General features: G+C 35.9%; 1 protein-coding gene across 1 annotated transcript in view; it reads left to right on the top strand.

Annotated features, from left to right (window-relative positions):
- Positions 1-19,861, top strand: part of LOC145277473 (uncharacterized) — a 730,153-nt gene extending 710,292 nt beyond the window's left edge. Inside the window, exons 4-5 of the mRNA XM_080128838.1 lie at positions 12,169-12,496; positions 18,073-19,861. Coding sequence (XP_079984964.1) covers positions 12,169-12,496; positions 18,073-18,997 — 1,253 coding nt within the window. The 3' untranslated portion in view covers positions 18,998-19,861. The remainder of the gene's footprint in view (positions 1-12,168; positions 12,497-18,072) is intronic.
- The last annotated feature ends 420 nt before the right edge of the window (positions 19,862-20,281 follow it).

The raw sequence follows: 20,281 nt of genomic DNA, 5'->3' as shown, positions 1-20,281 counted from the left end.
TATTTTGAAATATTCAATAAACACCTATACTGAGGATTCCTCGAGTTACGACGTTGATCCGTTCTTAAGATGCGTTTTAACCGAAATGTCAGTGTAAGCTGGAGCATAAGAAATAAGCTATTGCATACTGTACTTTAATAAAATGTAACAGTTAATGACAAAAAAGTATTTTTTAAAAAGAGAAAAGAAATTTTTTCTATGCCCTAGGATGGAGTACTGTTGCCACGTTTGGGCAGGAGCTGCTAGAAAGAACTTATCCTGCCTTGATAGAGTTCAAAATAGACTTCGTAGCCTCTTAGGGGATGTCCTCTTCTTTTGCCTGTGACCTCTTTCTCACAGAAGAGATGTCGCGAGTTTTTCTCTGCTTTATCGTTATTTTCATGGCAAGTGCTTGGCTGAGCTCCAATCTGTGGTCTCCCCTCGCCAAATTTTCACAAGAAACACCCGTCTAGCAGAAAACACTATCAATAATTCCTTCCACTTTTTATCTGTGCCTAAACCTAAACATAGATTCCATGAGCAAAGCTTCTTTCTTAGAACTGCACGCCTATGGAATTGTCTTCCGTTTTATTGCTTTCCAGCTGACTACAATATTGTTGAGAGGAAGCTGCAGAGAGTGCTAGGGAAAGTGGGGTAGGTGAGTCTGGAGGTGGGTCTAGTAGTTAGGCAGAACCTACAGAAGTTTGTGTTGAAGATGAAGCAGTAGAGGCATCCGAGGTAGAGGGTAGAGGCTCTGTTGCTCGTAAGTTTGGAGTAGTAGAGGCAACAGATGTAGAGGATGTAGGTCTTACTATTTTCTTAAAATATCGCCTCAGATTAAACTGGGCAGGCATGATCCTTTTCTCATTTACGATCTCCTTTTAACACTGCAGTTAATTCATGATGACTCTGGAAACCCTAGTGAACATTTTCAAGTTTGAATCCTGAGTCTCAAAAGTTGCCAACGCTTGCTGCATCCCAGTAAAACCTTTTGTAAAACCCTGTCTTGTGAAAGCTTTATTCTCTGGGTGGGTACTTTTTCTTTTTTTTTTTTTTTTTTCTATGATTTCTTTCTCAAGTTGTTTCAGGTCCTCAGCAAATAGCTCCTCTCCATGATATTCCAGCAGCTCTGTAACATCATAAACCTCCATATCAGATCGATATCTTTAATCAGGACAATAATGTTCTTAATAACATGGTCAACTGTGTTCTCCAACCTATGGAAATCATTCACAAATTGAGGACACATTTTTTCTTGAACAACATTTATGTTTTTTTTTTATCTTAACCTCCTCCCAGGAATCAGCAATTTTATTCACAACATCAACGATATTGTAGGATTTCCAAAAGTCCTTCAAAGTCAAATCCTTCCTAGTTGCGTATAATGCCATAGCAATTGTCCTTCGGATGTATTAGACCTTAAACAAAACAATCGCTCCTTTTTACATAGGCTGTAAAAGGTGGATAATGTCATAGTGGTAAGTAAAGCACCTTGACATTGGGGGAAAGTCTCCCGGCTTGACATGGTGTCGAGGAGCATTGTCCAGCACTATCAACATATTAAAGGGTATACCCTTGAAGGTGCAATACCCCTCCGCACTAGGCACAAAATAGTTGACAAACCAGTCCTCAAGCATCACAAGTGCCACCGATGCCTTCTTACTTGACTTCCAAATGGCTGGTTGTTGACTCTTCCAAATGCCCTTGAGTACTCTTAGATTTTGAACCTGTTACACCAGTTTGAAGTTTAGTTTGAAGTTGCCAGCGACATTTCCTCCAATAAGTAAAGTTAGCCTCTCCTTGCTGGCTTCATGACCAGATTCTGACCTCCTCCTTGGCGATGTACATGAGGTTAAGTATACGCTTCCAAAATAAACCTGTCTCCTCCACGGTGAATACTTGCTGAACAGCATAATCCCTTCCTTAATTATCTCAGCCAACGTTTTAGGAAATTCACTTTCTCATCCTCACTAGCAGCTTCACCTTTCACTTTAAGATCATGGTAATTGACCCGAGCCTTAAAGCACATCAACTAACCCCTACTGGCAGCAAGCTTCTAAACTTTTACTTTATTTCCCTTTTCTTTTTTAACGTTTCGAACAATCTTTTCACCTTTTTCTTGAATCACCATAAGGCTCGCCTGAATTCGCCGTTGATTTTGATCTTCCTACCAAAGCATTAATAATCTTTCTATTTCAATAAATAGATCACTATGCTGCGTGGTTATCACTGTCGCCTTCATAGGAACAGATCTTTTCACATGTTCAATGATGCGCGCTTTATCTATAATAATGGTAGCCACAGTCGAACGACTAAGGTCAAGTGACCAGCCAATGTTCGTTAGTGTTTCACTATTTTTAGGTCGCTTTATAATGTCCAATTTAACTTTCATGGTGATAACCTTTCCTTTCTTTGATGCACTACTATCAGAAGGATCTGTCTTACGCTTGGGAAAACATAACGAAGGACAAAAAGTTAAAAGAAAAAAAAAACAACCGGTGTAAACAACCAAAATGGCTTCCTTCCTCACAGTTTTCCTCACAACCAAAAGAAAGCGTATTCTTCCGCCGCGCGCCAGAAACTAGTTCACGTTTGTTTACGACGCTAAATGACGTAAGACGGAATTACACTTGATATTATTTTAAATATTTTTATGGGGCACATTTGTAACCTCGAAACAGCGTAAGTGGGAACCAACTGAAACCGAGGACTCCCTGTCTTTATTTTTAAAAAAAGACTGTAAATATTTTCATGTAAAACTTATTTATTTTTACACATTTCAAAACTAAAATAAATACCATTAAATTGTAAACTTACCTCGATGGAATAGAGTATTTATTCTACAATTCCGATTTTAGTCAATATTTTTTACAGCTAAAGTTTGAGAACACAAAAACAAACAACGAATAAAAATATATTTTTCAATGAAACAAATACAGTTAAAACTATTACACTCGAGAATAATACAGGATGGTTCAGAGCAACTTTCTTATTTGCAATATCAATTAAAACGAAAAACCCAGTTCCTCTGCCCCACCTTGTATATTGCTTTTTTTTCCAAACCGCGTAAGAGTTAATATAAAATTCACATAAATTTAAAATATTTATTAAATAATACTCAATAAAAGTACATGTATTATATTTATTATCAAACGAAAAGGAACATATCATGGAAGAGTTATTTATTTAGTTAATTTTAAAAACATAAAACTTTCAATTTCCATCCTATTGACATGTGTAAAAATCTGGGGATTTATTAGACAAATCAATAACCGAAAAAAGGAGCATGTCCGGTTTACTTTCCCGATGCAACAATCCTGTAGATAAAGAGTTGGCTGATGATCTACTTGTGTTACATGTTTGATATTCTACACAACCACTTTGTCCAGCATCTCTCACTGAAACTTGTAAATAAAATAAAATGAGATTGCATTAGGATCAAACCAGGCGTAAATTCAAACAAAATCAATTTGCCTCCTCCCTTGAGGTTTGCATTCACGAATATTCGCAGACTTAGAACTAATTTAGATGATGATGAATTATATATCCTTGCGAACACCTCAGATATCTTAGTGCTAAGCGTAACTAACCTACACGCCTCCATCCCCTCTAATTACTTTAACATGCCTGGTTATCTCTCTCTTTACCGAAAGGATTGAGACAGACATATGCATGGAGGCTATATTCGAAATACCCCCCTTAACTAGAGAATCAATAGAATAAGACGACCACGCCTTTATGTGTTTTAGGATTAATATGCTACATAGTGTTAGCTAATTATATATTCTCTACCGCTCTCCCTCGGCCCAGGACTGTACCCTAATCAACAAAGTCTATAACAGTATAAGTGCAACATTCTCCCTTGATAGTAGCGCACAAGAATATGTATTTTTAACTGTAATGTCCACCACAGTAATTAGTTTGGTTTCTCTAATTACACAGACGCAGCTGGTAACCTAACACATAGCTCCTCTATATCTCATTCCCTATCACAGATAGTTACGTTTCCGACCCGTCTCTCAGATCGATAAAACCAACAAACTTAACTTCTAGATCTATTTCTGACCACCGTTTCTGGTGATTATGGGACGAATGACCATAGTCCACTTGGAAATAATGGTCACGTAATGATAATGGTAGAAATCACCATAAACTCTCGACCAAAAGCTGAAGAACCATAACCAAAACGTCAAGGTACTATAAGAAGTCATCATGGATTTTAACAGAGATGTTCCATGGGGAAATATTTTTCTCCCTCCATAACAGTGCGCACATGAGACCACTGAATGGTTCCAAGCAGTCATTGAGACACATGTTCCCACACAGAAGTTCTATAATAAACCCCACTCTCCCCAATGGTTTGCTTCTAATTGCGCACTGCCATTTGTCATAGACAACATGCCTACCGCTGATTTATCCGACATAAGTCCAGTACATACTGCCAAAGGTTTATAGGAGCTAGAATTAATTGTAAGAAAGAAATGGCGACAGCAAAAAGAGAATATACCAAGACCAACAGAAAACTGATTGTAGCACATAAATTAGAAACTCGTGATTTCTGGAAAATCTACAAGTGTAGTAAACAATAGACAATCAACAGTTTTCGCACTAGTAATTGTCTGTATTTTTTCTCGCACTATCCAACAATCATGATATTGTTTGTACGGCAATCGAGAAGGCTAATATGCTTGTCGGTCGGTTTGCCTAAAACTCTACATTAGACCCAGCAAACAACTCCCTCTCTGATTTTCCTTTGCGGTCAGAAGCCACGTTAGATGATCTGAAAATCAGCCCTATTCAAGTGCATGATATAATAAAAACAAAATAGACATTTCAAAAACATGTTGACCTGATCTCATCCCGGCTGTACTATTAAAAAGATGTTCCGCCGATGTTACTCCGTTTCTCTTTAACTTTTTAACAAATGCCTTTACGAATCTTGTTTTTCGTGACTGCTGGAAAGCTGCTTCTGTGGTACCAGTTTATAAGAATCCTGGTGAAAGAACTGACTCATTAAATTATGACACCATTAGCCTTCTGCTTGATTCGCAAAACTATTTGAGTCCAATTGCCAATATAGATTAAGGCTAGCCTGTTCTACAACAGATATTTTATGTAATCTCTGACCGCATATACCATGCATATACCATGTACTGGATAATGAAAGGAAGGTAGAAGCATAGCCCTAGATATATCTAAGGCTTTTAACAGGGTATGGAACGATGGTCTTCTCAGGAAAATTAGATTATATGGTACTACTGAATGAATACTTAATATAATTAAATCCTTATTAAATAAGAGAAGAATCAAGGTTGTCCTCAACGGTCGTATGTCAAGACAATATGATATAAATGCGGGTGTTCCTACAAAGTCGATCCCTGGACGTTTAATTTTCTTGATATTCATAAATGACCTCCCTGAGGTGAGTATATTTGCTGACGCCACCATGTTCTATAACAGGCACGATGGGAAAAACAAATGAGGCAATGACAGAAATCCTAGAGGAAGACCTCCGGTCTAGAGTGGGAAAGGGAGGAAAATGGATGGTAACGTTCTATGCTGCCAACACTAAGCTTGTTTCCTTTGAATAATTTCAAAAAACTTTCTCAACCACCAATAGCTGTGGCTAATGATACTGGTTATACTTCTTTCACACTCCTCGGCTTAACGTTCACAGGGAACATGAGTTGGAACAGATACATCGTGGGCATTGTTAAGGCTGTTGCAAGGAAGGTGAGCTCTCTCTCTACCGTGCTAGAAAACTACTTACGTTTGAAAATAGCCTTTACCTCTACAAGGCCACAATTCGCCCATGTATGGAGTATTGTTGTCACATTTGGACTGGTGCATCTGCTACTAGTCCCTCACTCCTGGACAGGGTTCAAAAGAGAGTTGCCAACCTAATAGACTCTGAACTGTTAGTTAGGTGTCAGCCTCTGTCCCATCAACGAATTGTTGTATTCTTCTGCTTGTTTTTTCAAGTACTTTAATGGTAGACGCTTCGGCGAGCTACAAACGCTTGAACTTCCTCGACGTAAACACTTCCGACAAACCTGACAAGCAGCAAAATTCCATCCCTACACATGCTGCTGTTTTAGAGGCGGGTTATCTAAAGGTGATAACTCCCATTGACTAAGAAAAACAAACATACTTTGAAATAAATAATTTTGGGCGCTTGTTATGCAGCCGATATCGACAACATATAAAATTCAATTAGCCATTTAAAACGTTGTTGATCTTTCGAATAGCCAACAATAAACAAGTAGTTTTCGATTAAATAATGATACATGTTTACCTGCTTAAAAAACAAACAAATTTTTTTTATTTTTTTTATTTAATAAAAAAATATGTTATCTACAAGGAAATATGTAAATGTATTTAATTAAAATATGAAATTTTATTAACCAATAAACAGTTGCAGATTTTCGAATAGCCACCGACGAATAAGTTCTTTTCGGTTAACTAATGATAAATGTTTACCTACTTAAAACTTTTTATAAAGTTTTTTTTAATTAAAAATATTATTTTATTTACAAGAAAATATATAAAATTGAAAAACAATAGTTTTTATTTTCTATGAAATATACTTAATATAAAAAAGTGCTGAATGAAATTAGTCGTAGAAATTGCCGAACTAATTTATTTACTTTTTGTGAACGTTAATTAACAAGTTTAATTATTTTGTTATTTATCATTGTTTCAGTTTTGGTTTGTTAATATTGTTCAAGTAAAGTATTCCTGTTTTATTATTTTGCATTCTCTTATGGAAAGATAGTTTGTTCTTTTTTACTTAAAATTATTTCATTGTCCAAGTGATTATTTTGCGTCCTAAAATATTTATTTCGAAATATGCTTTTTGTCTTATTCAATTGGAGTTATCTACCTTAGATAATCCGCCACAAAAAACAGCAACGACAATCGAAGGCACAAAAGCGCTTCTTTCATTTACACTTGTTGATCTTGACCTTCACTAAAACCGTGGTAAATAAACATAAATACATTCGATTTTTCGGTTTTTCGACAAAAATAAGTGTTTTTAATATATGGTGTATTTTTTGTATTCACAAAACTTGTTTAAAATATTTGAATAAAACATTTTAATAAATAATCAAGGAGAAAATTTATGTAAAAAAGATAAATGGATAAATATTTATTTCTTAATGTGGGGTAAAAAACTTTAAGGGCCTTGAATTTCCATATATTAAAACCCACCTAACAATTGCAAATGGTGGGATACTAATATGTTTTGTTCTCAATGGAACTGATATCATGAGATTAAATTTAAATTAGTTTTAAAATTATACATATATTAGAAAAATATACATTAATTATTTATTATGTATTATTATTTATTATATTTTATTAAGTTTTAAAAATATACATATATTATAAAAATGTACATTTATTATTTACGTTAATGTGAGAAAAAATAATTTAATATTATTTCAAAACCATACAGGAATTGAGAAGCTAATTGTAGTATCTGTTGTGTTACTATACTTCTAGACGGAGATAATTTTAATTTCCGTACAAATCCAGAGTGCTACTGGGGGGGGGGGATCTTCCCTTCGTTAAAAACCGACATTCTGTCCAATCTTCCTCAATGAGGAAGCTAACTTTTTATTTATTTGTATATTAAAAATGGATTGTTTTATATATTTCTATAATGAAATTTTATGTAGGGACAATGCTGTTCCTTTCAAAATGGGACACTCTAGATTGGGAGAGAAAATTAAAATAGCCTCAGCCTGGTATAAATATGACTATCTACTTAAGATGTGATTTTATTATACGTAAAAAATTTCCTCCGTCTAGAAGGACTTCTGCTTCTAATTTAACAAATATCCTGCCGCAATCAGAAGAAAACGTTACATTCTACATTAAAAATAAAGTTATTCCCTCTTTTATCTGCTACATATATGAATGGGATGTGATTGTCAAGTTCTCTTGGCCGTATAAATGAAAAGTTATTTCGTTTTAAAATGAATACGAGACACTTTTATGTTTTTAATACAGATTTGTATTTTCACACCTTACACTTCCAAATAACCGTGATAACAATCATCCTAGCGCGATGCAGGTTAGAGGAAACGGTGGGTCGCAGAACTCTGTGTCAACCTGTATTTTCGCCTTGTGTCTCTTCGCCCTTGTTTTCTCTCTGCTCTTTTATTTATATCACTTTGACCTGTTGACCTTTTTCTCGCCAACGTTTTTTTTTATAGTTTTGCAACTCTCTGAGTCATAGTCCCTGTTGATTGACATGTTTACCTTATTTTCGCCAGCTTTTGTTTATTGTACTTTTGCTGGTTTTGGTCTAACCCATTTAATATCGGTTAGATTTCCTGACCGATTGACGTAATATTTACGCCTTCCCAGGCATCATGGATATAGGTCGTTTCAAATCCCGGGATTTCTCGTGGTGTTCTTTTGATTGTCAGGACAAACCTCCGTAACGCTATTACAGGTTACCTTTCCTGGGCTTGACTTATTGTGTTCTTTGGTTGCCCAGACACCTCTCCTTAAGATATCTTCTTAGAATAAACTTTATATTTCGATTTTTAGTCGATTGTCTATTAAATAGTTGTATTTATTAAAAAGTTTTGTCAATTAAAAAAATGCACCTTACGTTTAAAAAATTGTCTAAAAACCGAACACCTCGTATTTTTTCATATTTGTTTAAAGAATGCCATGGGCGAAGGTCAAGATCAACCGATGTCGACCGAAAGATGAGCTTTTGTGCCTCTAATCGCTTCGGGTCTTTATACCGCATATGTTCCCCGATTTACGATAAAACGACCTTATAATGTAAATTCATGAAATGAAAATATTTTTTCAGTTGCGAAAGGAACACACCCATCCATTTAAAAATTATAAACAAATTTGCACTTATATTATTTAATTGGAATTCATTATTGAGATGAGTATTGTTTTATTAATTTTATTCATTGCGGACCATTATCCTCATCTTTTTTTTTTTTTTTTTTTTGGTATTTCACGACGTTTCGGCCAACTATTTCTCTGGCCTTCATCAGGTGGTAACCGCAACGGATAGGAACTTTGAATCTCCTGACTGCATCCACTGTGGTGAGACGACAATAACTACGGAAGGCAGTGATTGCAGTGGATGCAGTCAGGAGAATACGAGTCCCTATCCGTCGCGGTTACCACCTGACGAAAGCCAAGAGGAATAGTTGGCCGAAACGTCGTGAAACAACTAATAAAAAAATATGAGGATAATTGTCCACAATAAATAAGATTAATAAAATGTGCCCTTGTAAAATATAATAATAGCAACTAATAGTATTATTTTTGCAATAATATAGTTGGGTATTGTTTCAACAAGATGTCAATAGGAAGCGATTGTATATACTTTATTTTAAATTCAAATATTTTAGAAAGATAAAACTGTTCGTGGGATATAATGCTTACGTTCCGCTGATAGAATTAAACGTTGGACTTAGCTTATTCGCAGCCAAATTCGTGTTCATATGTCAGTGGATAGATGGATAGATTATTATTCAAGTCACTTCAAATTATTTGATCAATACAATTCCAACGTTGCAAAGAGATGCGATCCAATAGTTCGGACTGGCCTTCGAACGCTTCCTTTGTGTCTGTTATATGACTCCTTTGTTTGGTATTACGTGGCTGACATCAACACGCCAACGTTTGTAGAATAATTTATATCGTGGCGGCTTAAAGATATTGACTTCAATTCCATGGTTGGCGCCGTACTTGCTATAGAAGGGCCGATATTATCGAAATACATATTGCAGAACTGACGTTACTTACTTTCGAATCCGTCCTCACATTATGTGATTGTTCAAGGAAAGATAATATTAACAGAATTCCGCAGACCTCTTTAGTTTTAATTCATAAAAAGAAATGATGTAGAATCGATTCTTATAACACTGCATGAGAAAATACAGAGAAACACATATATATGTTGTATAGCCTTTCGGTGTAACATATATATATATATATATATATATATATATATATATATATATATATATGCATACATACAAATGTATATATACATACAAACATGCATGTATACATACAAATGTATATATGTACATATATGCATGTATATATACACATACATATTTATATATATGCGTATCTATATACACGCACGCACGTACACACACACTCACACACACACATATATATATCATATCATATCATATCATATCATATCATATAGAGAATTAGAGAAAACGAATCACAAATTAAAATAAACCCACAGAGGAGAAAACTGTCTCCACAAACTATGCTTCAGACAAATATGTGCAAGTGTCGACTTAAAATCAGTTTTTATTTTCTCTTTTGTGACCCACTGTCTTTGTTATTTTCACACATCCTAGCAGCACCATATTTTTGTGCTTTCTTTTTGTTTTGTTTTTTAAGATTTCTATACAAAATAGGTAACCATTGCCTCAGCCGGATATCGTATTATTTAATTATAAGCCCGCATCTGTTCATAATCTCAATTCTCGTACGAGTTTCCATAAGTAATCATACGTAATTTTCATTCGTTTCTCGGGATGATTTAAAACCAACAACGGGAACTATACTTTCATGGATTTCAACATATTTCAACTTTTGTAAAGAGGTATTACGAACGGGAAGTTATGAATAGAGAAATGATCAGTTGCTGGCGATAATATTTGAAGCCATTAGCATAAGTGAGATGAAACAATGCCGATTCTGCAAGGAGACAATAGCGTTTTTCAGTGTTAAGGAAGCGCTTACTAATTCATTCGTTTCGTATGAATCAAATGGTTCCATTATTAGAATTCATTTTTGCCCAATATATATTTTAGTCGGAATTCTTTCTAGAAACATTACATGAGAAGCAGCTTGAAGGGTGCCAATATGCTAAAGAAGCTTGTTTCCATGGAACAAACTCGCCTCAAACTTGGCACGTCGAGTTTTTCATTCGGTATCGTAAAATGGTTAGCCATTGTCACCACCTGGAGAAGTTCTAAGTTCAACATTTTATGATACTAAAATATTCTGAGCTACCAGGCCTATACTGAAAGCAATATATATATATATATATGTATATATATATATATATATATATATATATATATATATATATATATATATATATATATATAGTGGAAATGGTAATTAATAAAAACTGAAGAAAGTGCTCAATACTGTTGTAGAGCAAATATGCGTTTTATTTTTGTACCAGAAAGATACGGTAATAAAAAATAATACGTATATATATATATATATATATATATATATATATATATATATATATATATACGAGATGCCTTCAATATTTTCAGACATTGAAGTAAAAGCATAAAACTGTCGTAGACTTTTGAAAATGCAGTATGCTTTTCGTATTCATCTTATTAAATAACTGGCTAAATTTTATGATTTCAGGTTCAAATGAATGGATACAGTAGGAATTCGAATATACCATACTAAATCCTAAGTGTCACAATCTGGACGTGAGGATATTTTTGAAGAAAATATACAATAAAATCTGTTTTAAACTTAAACAAAATGCCACAGTAACGCATATAATGCTTCAGCATGCTTTTGGACAATCTTTCATCCATCGAGCATCTGTTTTATAGTGGCATAAGAGATTCAATGAAGGCAAGGAAGTCTGTGATGGATTTGAGGAGTGTGGAGAAGTAAGGAAGTCAGAACACTAGAGTTGATTGATTAAATAACAAATTAAATGGATAAAAACCGCCGTGTGTCTATAGAAACAATAAGTTCACGGTTTGATATCGGTGTGAGAAGAATGGCCACAGGTATCAGGGAGGAAAAATGGTCAGTTATCTCATAAGATTTATAGCAATGACAAACTGAATTTTCGACAGTCTCTGACAAGTTTAAAAGCCTGAACTGAAACGTCTGGAAACTTATTGAAGGCACCTCGTCCTCTACTCTTACTATGTGACAAGCAGTAGAATTTCATACTTGGACATGATTGGGAGCCGCCGATGATAATGCAGGGTTGCATCAAATGCTCCATCATCCTTTTTCACCAATTATTTACATTTTGCTAAAATAATTCCAACGGCGTAATTGAAGTAAGAAATTTAATTTCTTGTTATTTCTGAGACATTAAGAAAAACTAACAACGTATTCTTATGTTTGCAGTTGTTTTAAATATTCACGCTCATAAAATTATTTCCTCTTTGTTTGTAGATTGTGGCGTTATGACCCACCCGCCGCCACCGGAGAGTCCCCAGAACGTCGAGGATCTTGCCCAAGAGGTCCACACGCTGAGAGAGGAAAGCAAACGCTGCCACAAGGAGTTGGATCGGTGGAAGTCGAACTGCCGGAAGTACAAGGCCAGTTACCTGATTGTCGCCGATCACAATCGAGTCCTAGTGAGGGAGAACTCCACCCAGAAATGGGAGGTGGCTTACTTACAACAGCGGTTACAGCGTCAACAGGAACGCTACGACGAACTGGAAAGGAATTATGATATTCTGCAGGACAATTACAAAACACTCTCAGGTTTATTTAACAGGTAAGTAAAATTAACACATGCTATGGAAACGCTCTTCTTTGCTCACATATTATTAAAAAATAAGTGTTGTTAGATTGAACACAGCGAAATCATTCATGTTTTAATATAGCGCAGATGGCGCGCGTGTCAAAATCAGCAGCAGAATAGGATAGCTGATTAGCTAAAATATTAGGAGCAGCTGTCGTCTTAGCACATATGCAAGTAAAGTAATTGTGCACGCGCTGACGTCAAGGGAAGAAGAAATAAATAAAGAAGGGGCAGGACGTGAGCAAGAAGCAGGAGTAATGTACCCGCTGTGGAGGATGGACGTGTGAAGTCAAGGGCGGGTAAGCACTGACTATGGCCGTCGTCAGGTGGTAGGGAGAGAGACTTTTAAAAAGCGCGTGTTATATAAGTGTCGTAAAACACGTGCGTGCGATAATACTTTTGAACGATAAAGAAATGCATTATTGTTGGAAGAACAACGAATAAATGTTTATCATTTGCACTTTTAAAAAGTACTGAGTCGTATTTTTAGGTCCTTCCTTGTTTGTTTGTTCCTGCGACGGTACCAGACTACGTGCAGTCCGAGTGGTTAAAATGTAACGATACGATCCAAGTGTAATGGACACGTTACAATGTGAAACATCTTTACTCCCACAAATAAATAGTGAGTTTAATTAAAGAAAAATCATTATTTATAAGTTAAGTCATGAAGTGCAATTTGATTGACTGCATCCTCTCTTTTAAAATCGATCAACTCGTTCGTTGCTGTGTAAATATCTCATTGTAATATAGCTTGTTATTCCAGTGATTTCTTTCCAATAATTCCAAAATTATAGAACTCTTTTCTTGTTCACTGTGTCCCTCCTGCCTAAAGCCTTGTTTTTTTTTCGGGGGGGGGTCAAATTAAGTTCAACAGGCAGCAACTACAATTGGGATAATTATATTTCGTCCTTGTTAACTCTTTATATCAAGTTGCTTCATACCTTGTCTCAAGCGATTTCCAAAAAAACGCAGTTCTATCTTCAATAAAAAGTCTATGTCGATCGTAAACTTGAGAGATATTTTAATAAGATAATTTAGATTACTGTTCTCATCTTAAGTGCCACGCGCACAAGTTTTCGCCCGATGTAAGCTCCGACCTTCTTCATGTGTAATTTGTCGAACTCGCGAATCTTTCTGATGAATTAGACGATACAAACACTATAATTGCAAATTACTTAATAATTTTTACCGATTATTCCTGACGAAAAGATTACATTCTATCCACGTGAATTAAATAAATGGTTCCCTTTAAAATTCCATGTGCGACAAAAAGATTCCCTAGTTCAACATGAAACACTTGAAAAAGTTCACAGCTTAGTTGAAACGTTGCGAAAATAACACTCAGGATGAGAACAATAGTCCGATAATCCAAATTATTCAAATGATCAATGCTCATCTAAAAAAAATTTACAAACATAGCAGAAATATGCAAACTTCAACATTTCTATGACTGAAAACATCTTTCAAGTGAAGCTGGCGTTAAAACTACTCACCCTTACATCCACAGGCAGCATGTATTGTAATGCATAGAAGATACTACGGGGTGGAACGATAAATGTGTCGCCCTTAAGAAAACAACACTACAGCTTTATTTTAAAATTTTTACTGAAAAAATTCAATTCAGATAACTTAATTATGTAGTAAAGCTGACATCCATTCAATGTAGCCGCCTTCAGCCTCAATCAACGCCTCGATACTGGTCTGGAACTGGGAGCATCCATTTTCCCCAAGCGCCGGAGCTCGGCGAATACTCGGCAGATGACGTCGATCAGACTGGCTTTGGTTTTGTGGGAGGTCATGTTGGTGATGTTCTCGACGTATAACCAAACGAAGTAGTCCAGTCGATTTAAGTCGAAGGATGAGGAATGGAGCCAGTGAGTAATGAGTACAAAGTGGTAGTATTATTTCTGAAGCCAAGGTTTCAGTGGACTTGTTGTCCAGCACTGAGTCTTGCTGTCACACCCCGGGTCTGTAAACAGCCAACTGATTGCACTAGGGGATTACCATACTTTTTAGCACATCCAGCCTTGAACCGCCCGAATTTGCATGTTAAGGCTGCTGACAATGGTCCAGTTGTCATAACTTGGATCGTTAGAGAGCATGAATTGTACGGCGGCGCATCTGCGATCTCGCTATTTTAATACTGTGTCACTTACAGACATAACATAAGGCTCATAGCGCTCTTGGGATTTGTACACAACTAATAGATAGTCTACAACAAAAGAGAAACTAGTTTTCATCAAACGGAAATAGAATCATGTCGTCTTTTCTAGGGCGACAATCTTATCGTTTCACCCTGTACTAATCTGCTGCCTGGCTAGAAAACTTTTAACACTTTTTAATATCTAATATATCTACAAATCTCATTCCTAGAATATTGTTGTCAGATATGGACTGGTTCACCAAGTACTACTAATTACGTCTTGGACATTTTGTGCAAAAGATGTATTTGACGTAACCAATTCTACACTGTCTACAAAGCTCGAACCCATGTACCATAACCGCAATGAGACATTTCTGTGTTTGTTTTACGAGTACTTTCACTGAATACGCTCTGATGAGCTTAGTGCATATGTACTTTGCAACGTAAACCGACTTGTATGACCATTTTACTCATCTACCGGAGAGATCTTCAGATACAGTAAAGTTCTCTAATCTTATAGCTATTTTCCGCGAACCGATTGCCTTTTGAAATTCCTCCCTGCAGTATTTACTTGCAGAAATTTTAAATGTAATGTGAACAAATACCTTATTGCACCATCCACTTTGAACGCTTCTAATCACAGTGGGTTCTTTCATCGTAGACGTAATGTGATTTATTTGCGGTTGCTCAAAAATAACAAAGAAAATAACATCCAACGAAAACTATCATTTCAAGCTAAGTCATGACGTCCTGGTGAAAATACTTTCAAACTTCAGTCTGATTGACCAATCAACAGACAAGCGAGCGAAGTGTAATATATGTTCCGGTGCTACATATTGTCTGTATGTATCATTTATATAGAAATTCTTCTAGACTGAATTTATTTTAATTGTTTGTCTCAATCCAGAGTGCCAGTTCGTCAGAGCATATCCTTGCCCACATTTGAAAAAATTGGACGTATCTAAATTCAGATACGCTCATCGAATTTTTTATTTTAGCAATGAAAATTAAACATTATTGAGTAAATTAATGAGATACGGACAATGCGTCGCATAGGGATTTGTGGTCGTGTCTAAAATTTTAGTTGTGAAAAAAGTACCCGTAGTCACGATCAAATAACTTATGTGTAATTTATTTTAATGACAACTGGTAAACATAAAATTCCGCAAATTACTTTTAGTTGATAATACATTATAGTTGCCTGAGAATGGTGAGAAGTGCAAAATATCAGAAAACAGTCAATTCACTGCTACATGCAAATTTATTAATCACAATTTAAAAAAAAAAAAGATTAAAGACATACAAGGGTCTTTCAATAAATAAATTACTATTAGTATAAAAAGAATACATCCGAAAGGCATAAGGCATATACAGGGGTTCTTAATAAAGATTTGGAGCTATAAAATCTTGTCGGGTATTCAAATTATAATATGGAAAGATAGAAACAGATTGCTTGTGAGTTCATGTTCAAAGATTCAAAATTCTGTTTTCTTTTTAAACTCAAAGATATCCAAAATTTAGGTCAATTGCATACAGAAGTCGTATTTTTCAGCGTTATCGTCCTTTACATTTACTAGTTGGGAGCTTGAATCGGGTATTTCTTGAGTGTAAAGCCATAATTTAGATGTAGATGAAAATTTAAGAAAAGGAGATTGCTGCTCCCATAATCTTTTGCACGAACCCATTTTTGAAATAGAAAGATTTAGTTTCACGCAAAAAGAACTTGCCACAAAATCAAGTTAGAAAAAATTAAATAATAATTATAAAGATTTGTGTATTAATTTTTTGCATACTGTTATCCTCGTCTTCATACTTATTTGTCTTTTCGGCCAACTCATACTCTGGCCTTCTTCAGGTAATGAGTTAGCAGAAACGTTATGAAACAGCGATAATTATGAAGATGAGGAAAAAAAACGAACAAACAAATTATAAAACCTCAACTGAAGGATTCGAATAAAAATAATCTATATATAAAAGTGAGAATGCGTGTACGTTTGTGAGGACACTTCTCATTCAATATACTCAATGAAAGACTTTAAATTTGATATATAGCGTATTCAGACATGTGGAAAACATTTTAATCGGTTTTCATCCGGAAAATGCTAAGTGGTAAAAATAGAAAAAAAAATGATACTTGGCTTTCCTCGAATATTTGTTTCTATTTGGCAACTGTTTGACGAATGCGCACGCTCGAATCGTTCATATTATGTTAACAATAAGTATGTTCAAAAACGTATTTTTAAGATGGTGTCAAGCTAACCTAATAGTTATCGTACTTGATTCACTGTTTTTGTTTTGGTTTCGAACTCAGCTCGAGTATTTTTTTTACTTACGAGAAGTGAACTGTTTAGAAAAAGAATACTCGTATGCACATGTCTCAGTTTTTTTCCATTTTTTAAAAATTTTTTTAAGGAATTTAATGTTACGTTTAACAGCGGCTACATCTTCTAGTATATAATATATAAAAAGATGTTCTGTTATCGGATTGGTTGATTCTTATCACATAGAAGTGTACAAACTATATTATAGGGTTAAACCATTCTCATATTCTCATATTCCAAAGATATTGCAACAGCATTATCCCTTTCGGTTCTCTTTCTTCATTTTCAGTTTTCCTTTGTTTGTTTTAACAATTACAAGACGCCTCTCCAACCACCTATGTCTATGACAAATAGTGCCCTACTTGAGAATTTTATCTTCAAATTCCTCGACCTAACATTTACGGGCAATATGAACTGGAACAAATACATAGAGGACATTGCAAAGGCTGCTGCAAAGAAAGTGGGTTCTCTCTATCGGGTTAGAAGACTACTCACGCCTAAGAGTATTCTGTACCTTTATAAGGCCACAATTCACTCATGCATGGTATTTTTTGCCACATCTGGGCTACTGCATATACCACTAGTCTCTCCCTCTTAGATAAAGCCCCACAAAGAGTTGTCAATGTAATTGGTCCCACTTTATCAGCTAAGCTCCAACCCCTGTCTCATCGCCGCAATGTTGCATCACTGTGCCTGTTTTACAAATATTGTAATGGAATGTGTTCTGATGAACTTGTTTCACTTGTACCCCCTCGACGTACATACTCCAACAAACTCGCTTAGCAATAAGATCTCACCCTTTCACTCTTGTTGTCCCTAAATGCCAGAAAGCTTTCTATTCTAATAGTTTCTTCCCTCAAACAGCTAGACTTTAGAATTCCCTTCTTGTTGCCTGCTTTCCTGGCTGTGCTAATATGCAGAAGTTTAAATATGACATATATCTTGTTAATTTTTCCTAGACATGGCCGCAAATAGTAGCTCCTTACGCCCAAGTGGCGATATGCTTTGTAAGGAGTGAACATGAGTAGAAAGAAAATGTCTGTTTTTGTCTTAATTTTTTAATGTTCTTTCTTTTTTTTCCACAGATTACCACCTCCGGACAAACGTCTTGAAGAAAAATACGAGATGTTACGAGAAGACTACGAGAAAATAAGCAACGACCGAATAAACCTGATGGACAAGGTTAGTCATCTAACCGAGCAACTGGCCTGCTATTTGTCCGAGACGGTTGGTGGGGACCTCATTGGTAGCATCATTGGAGGCGGTGGCGGGGGCGGAGGTGGAGGTGGCAGCGGCGGCGGCGGTGGCGGGGGAGGCGGGGGCATCGGTAACGAGCCTACAGATGGCGTGATCTGGTCAGACAATCCACACCATCATCACCAGCAGCAGCAACAGCAGCAGCATCACCAACAGCAGCAGCATCACCAACAGCAACAGCAGCAGCTACATCCTCATCACATACACCATCAGCAGCAGCATATACAACATCAACAACTCTCATCGCAGCAGCCTAGTCAACAACAACAGCATAATCAGCAGAATAATCACCAGCCCCAGCAGCAGCATCAACTCCACCCACCCCACCACCACCACCACCGGCAACAGCACCACCACCCCCGTGAGATAAACGACGGTCCAATGGATGAGAAGACTCCGCCCTCGTCGACGGGACACCCAAAAGAGCGCTTCAGCTCTAGTCAGAAAAAGAACAAGCCGCAACCCTACGCCATACGAGAGCTCGGACATTTCGCCCGCCTTCCGCCCGGGAGTGACGGAGACGATGAGGATAGCTATTCTAACTTTCCCTGTTCCGACGTGACCGCGGATGGGGACTCTAGAACAGAAATATTTCGGGCGGCCCCGGGCAACAAGGCCACTTTGACGGGCGGTTCGAAATCGTCAAAGCCGTTCGTCCGACATCGCAAATTGAAGCACAAACTTCCGTCAGTGCCGGCTTGGCTCTTCCAGCTGAAAAACAACAAAGTACACCCGGGCGAGGAGGACGACTGACAGGAGGTTACTCATGGTCGAAACGGTGGCGGACGGTTGGATTCGAACCTACCATTTCCTGCAGAAATGGAAACTAGTGTATAAAAAACATTCCTGCCGTTATCCTCAGGTTTGTCCACAATTTGTCGCAATAAAAGGACAAGAAATAAGTAGATGATGCGACTCGTTTATTAAATTTTGGGCCCCAAAGCAAATCCAATTGTTGACACCAAAAAAGAGTTGTGAGTCGTTGAACGTACACAGAATCTACGTAAAAATGTTTTCATGTCAAATTCGTAATGTTATAAAAACACAGAAAAGCGATATAATCAACCTTATGAAAATGTTTTTAGCTTAGAATAATTTCATTCAAACAATTTGCTGTTATCTATTAATAAGAGATTTCCTTTGAAAGATAAACGATATTAGATTGAAGAGTTGTACTTCAGTGAGAGATAATCATTTTCAAAGGAAATAATTTATGACATGACAATTGCAAACGATATTAAATTAAGTTCCTTGAAACCATAATTGTTTGTTTACAATAGGATAACAAATACAACGACAAATCTGAAAAAAAAAAAATACAGAAAATAAGACCCTTTATTTTAATCTGGAGACGTAAACGAGGTATGTTGTTAAAAGCGGACAACTGACTTGTAGACATAAACATGCTTAATGGATGACAACAAGAAATATAAAATGCGCTGCTCTTTCTTTTGCATCATTCAGTTTCGTATTTGATCCGCATCATTCCTACGTTGGAAAAAATTGTAAAAATTAATTGTGCATATATATCTTTTCGCAAAAACATAACTACTGGTTTTTCATTTTCTCAAATAACTAATCAATAAAATAATTTCAATATAAAGACCTAAATAAAAAGAGAAATTTTTCGCCTAATGAGATGGTAGTTATTAATAACTACAGATAAATACATTGCCATCTCCGTGCAGTATATAAAGCATCAACATGTTTGTACAATACATTCCAGTTCGCATAATATATATATAGAGAGAGAGCGAAAGAAAAAAGGAACACACCGAGTGATCATCAACGTTTCCTCTTTATTTCCAGACTTACTATGGATGAAAAAAAATCTCGAAATAAAGACGAAACGTTGATGAACACATAATTCAGTTTGTTCTTTCGCTATTTTGTCGGAATACTATTTTGTCAGAATACTATTTTGTCGGAATACCATTTCCATTATTCTCATTATATAAGATATTTTATTGTTGATTATAACAATATAACCATATTATATTAATACGTTGGTGAGAAGTGAATGAATCTACATAATCA

Source organism: Euprymna scolopes, chromosome 6 (genome assembly GCF_053919585.1).
Source record: "Euprymna scolopes isolate OS-2025 chromosome 6, ASM5391958v1, whole genome shotgun sequence".
NCBI lineage: Eukaryota > Metazoa > Mollusca > Cephalopoda > Sepiida > Sepiolidae > Euprymna > Euprymna scolopes.
The sequence above is the reverse complement of the archived record's forward strand: the minus strand, read 5'-3'. Positions and strand labels throughout refer to the sequence as shown.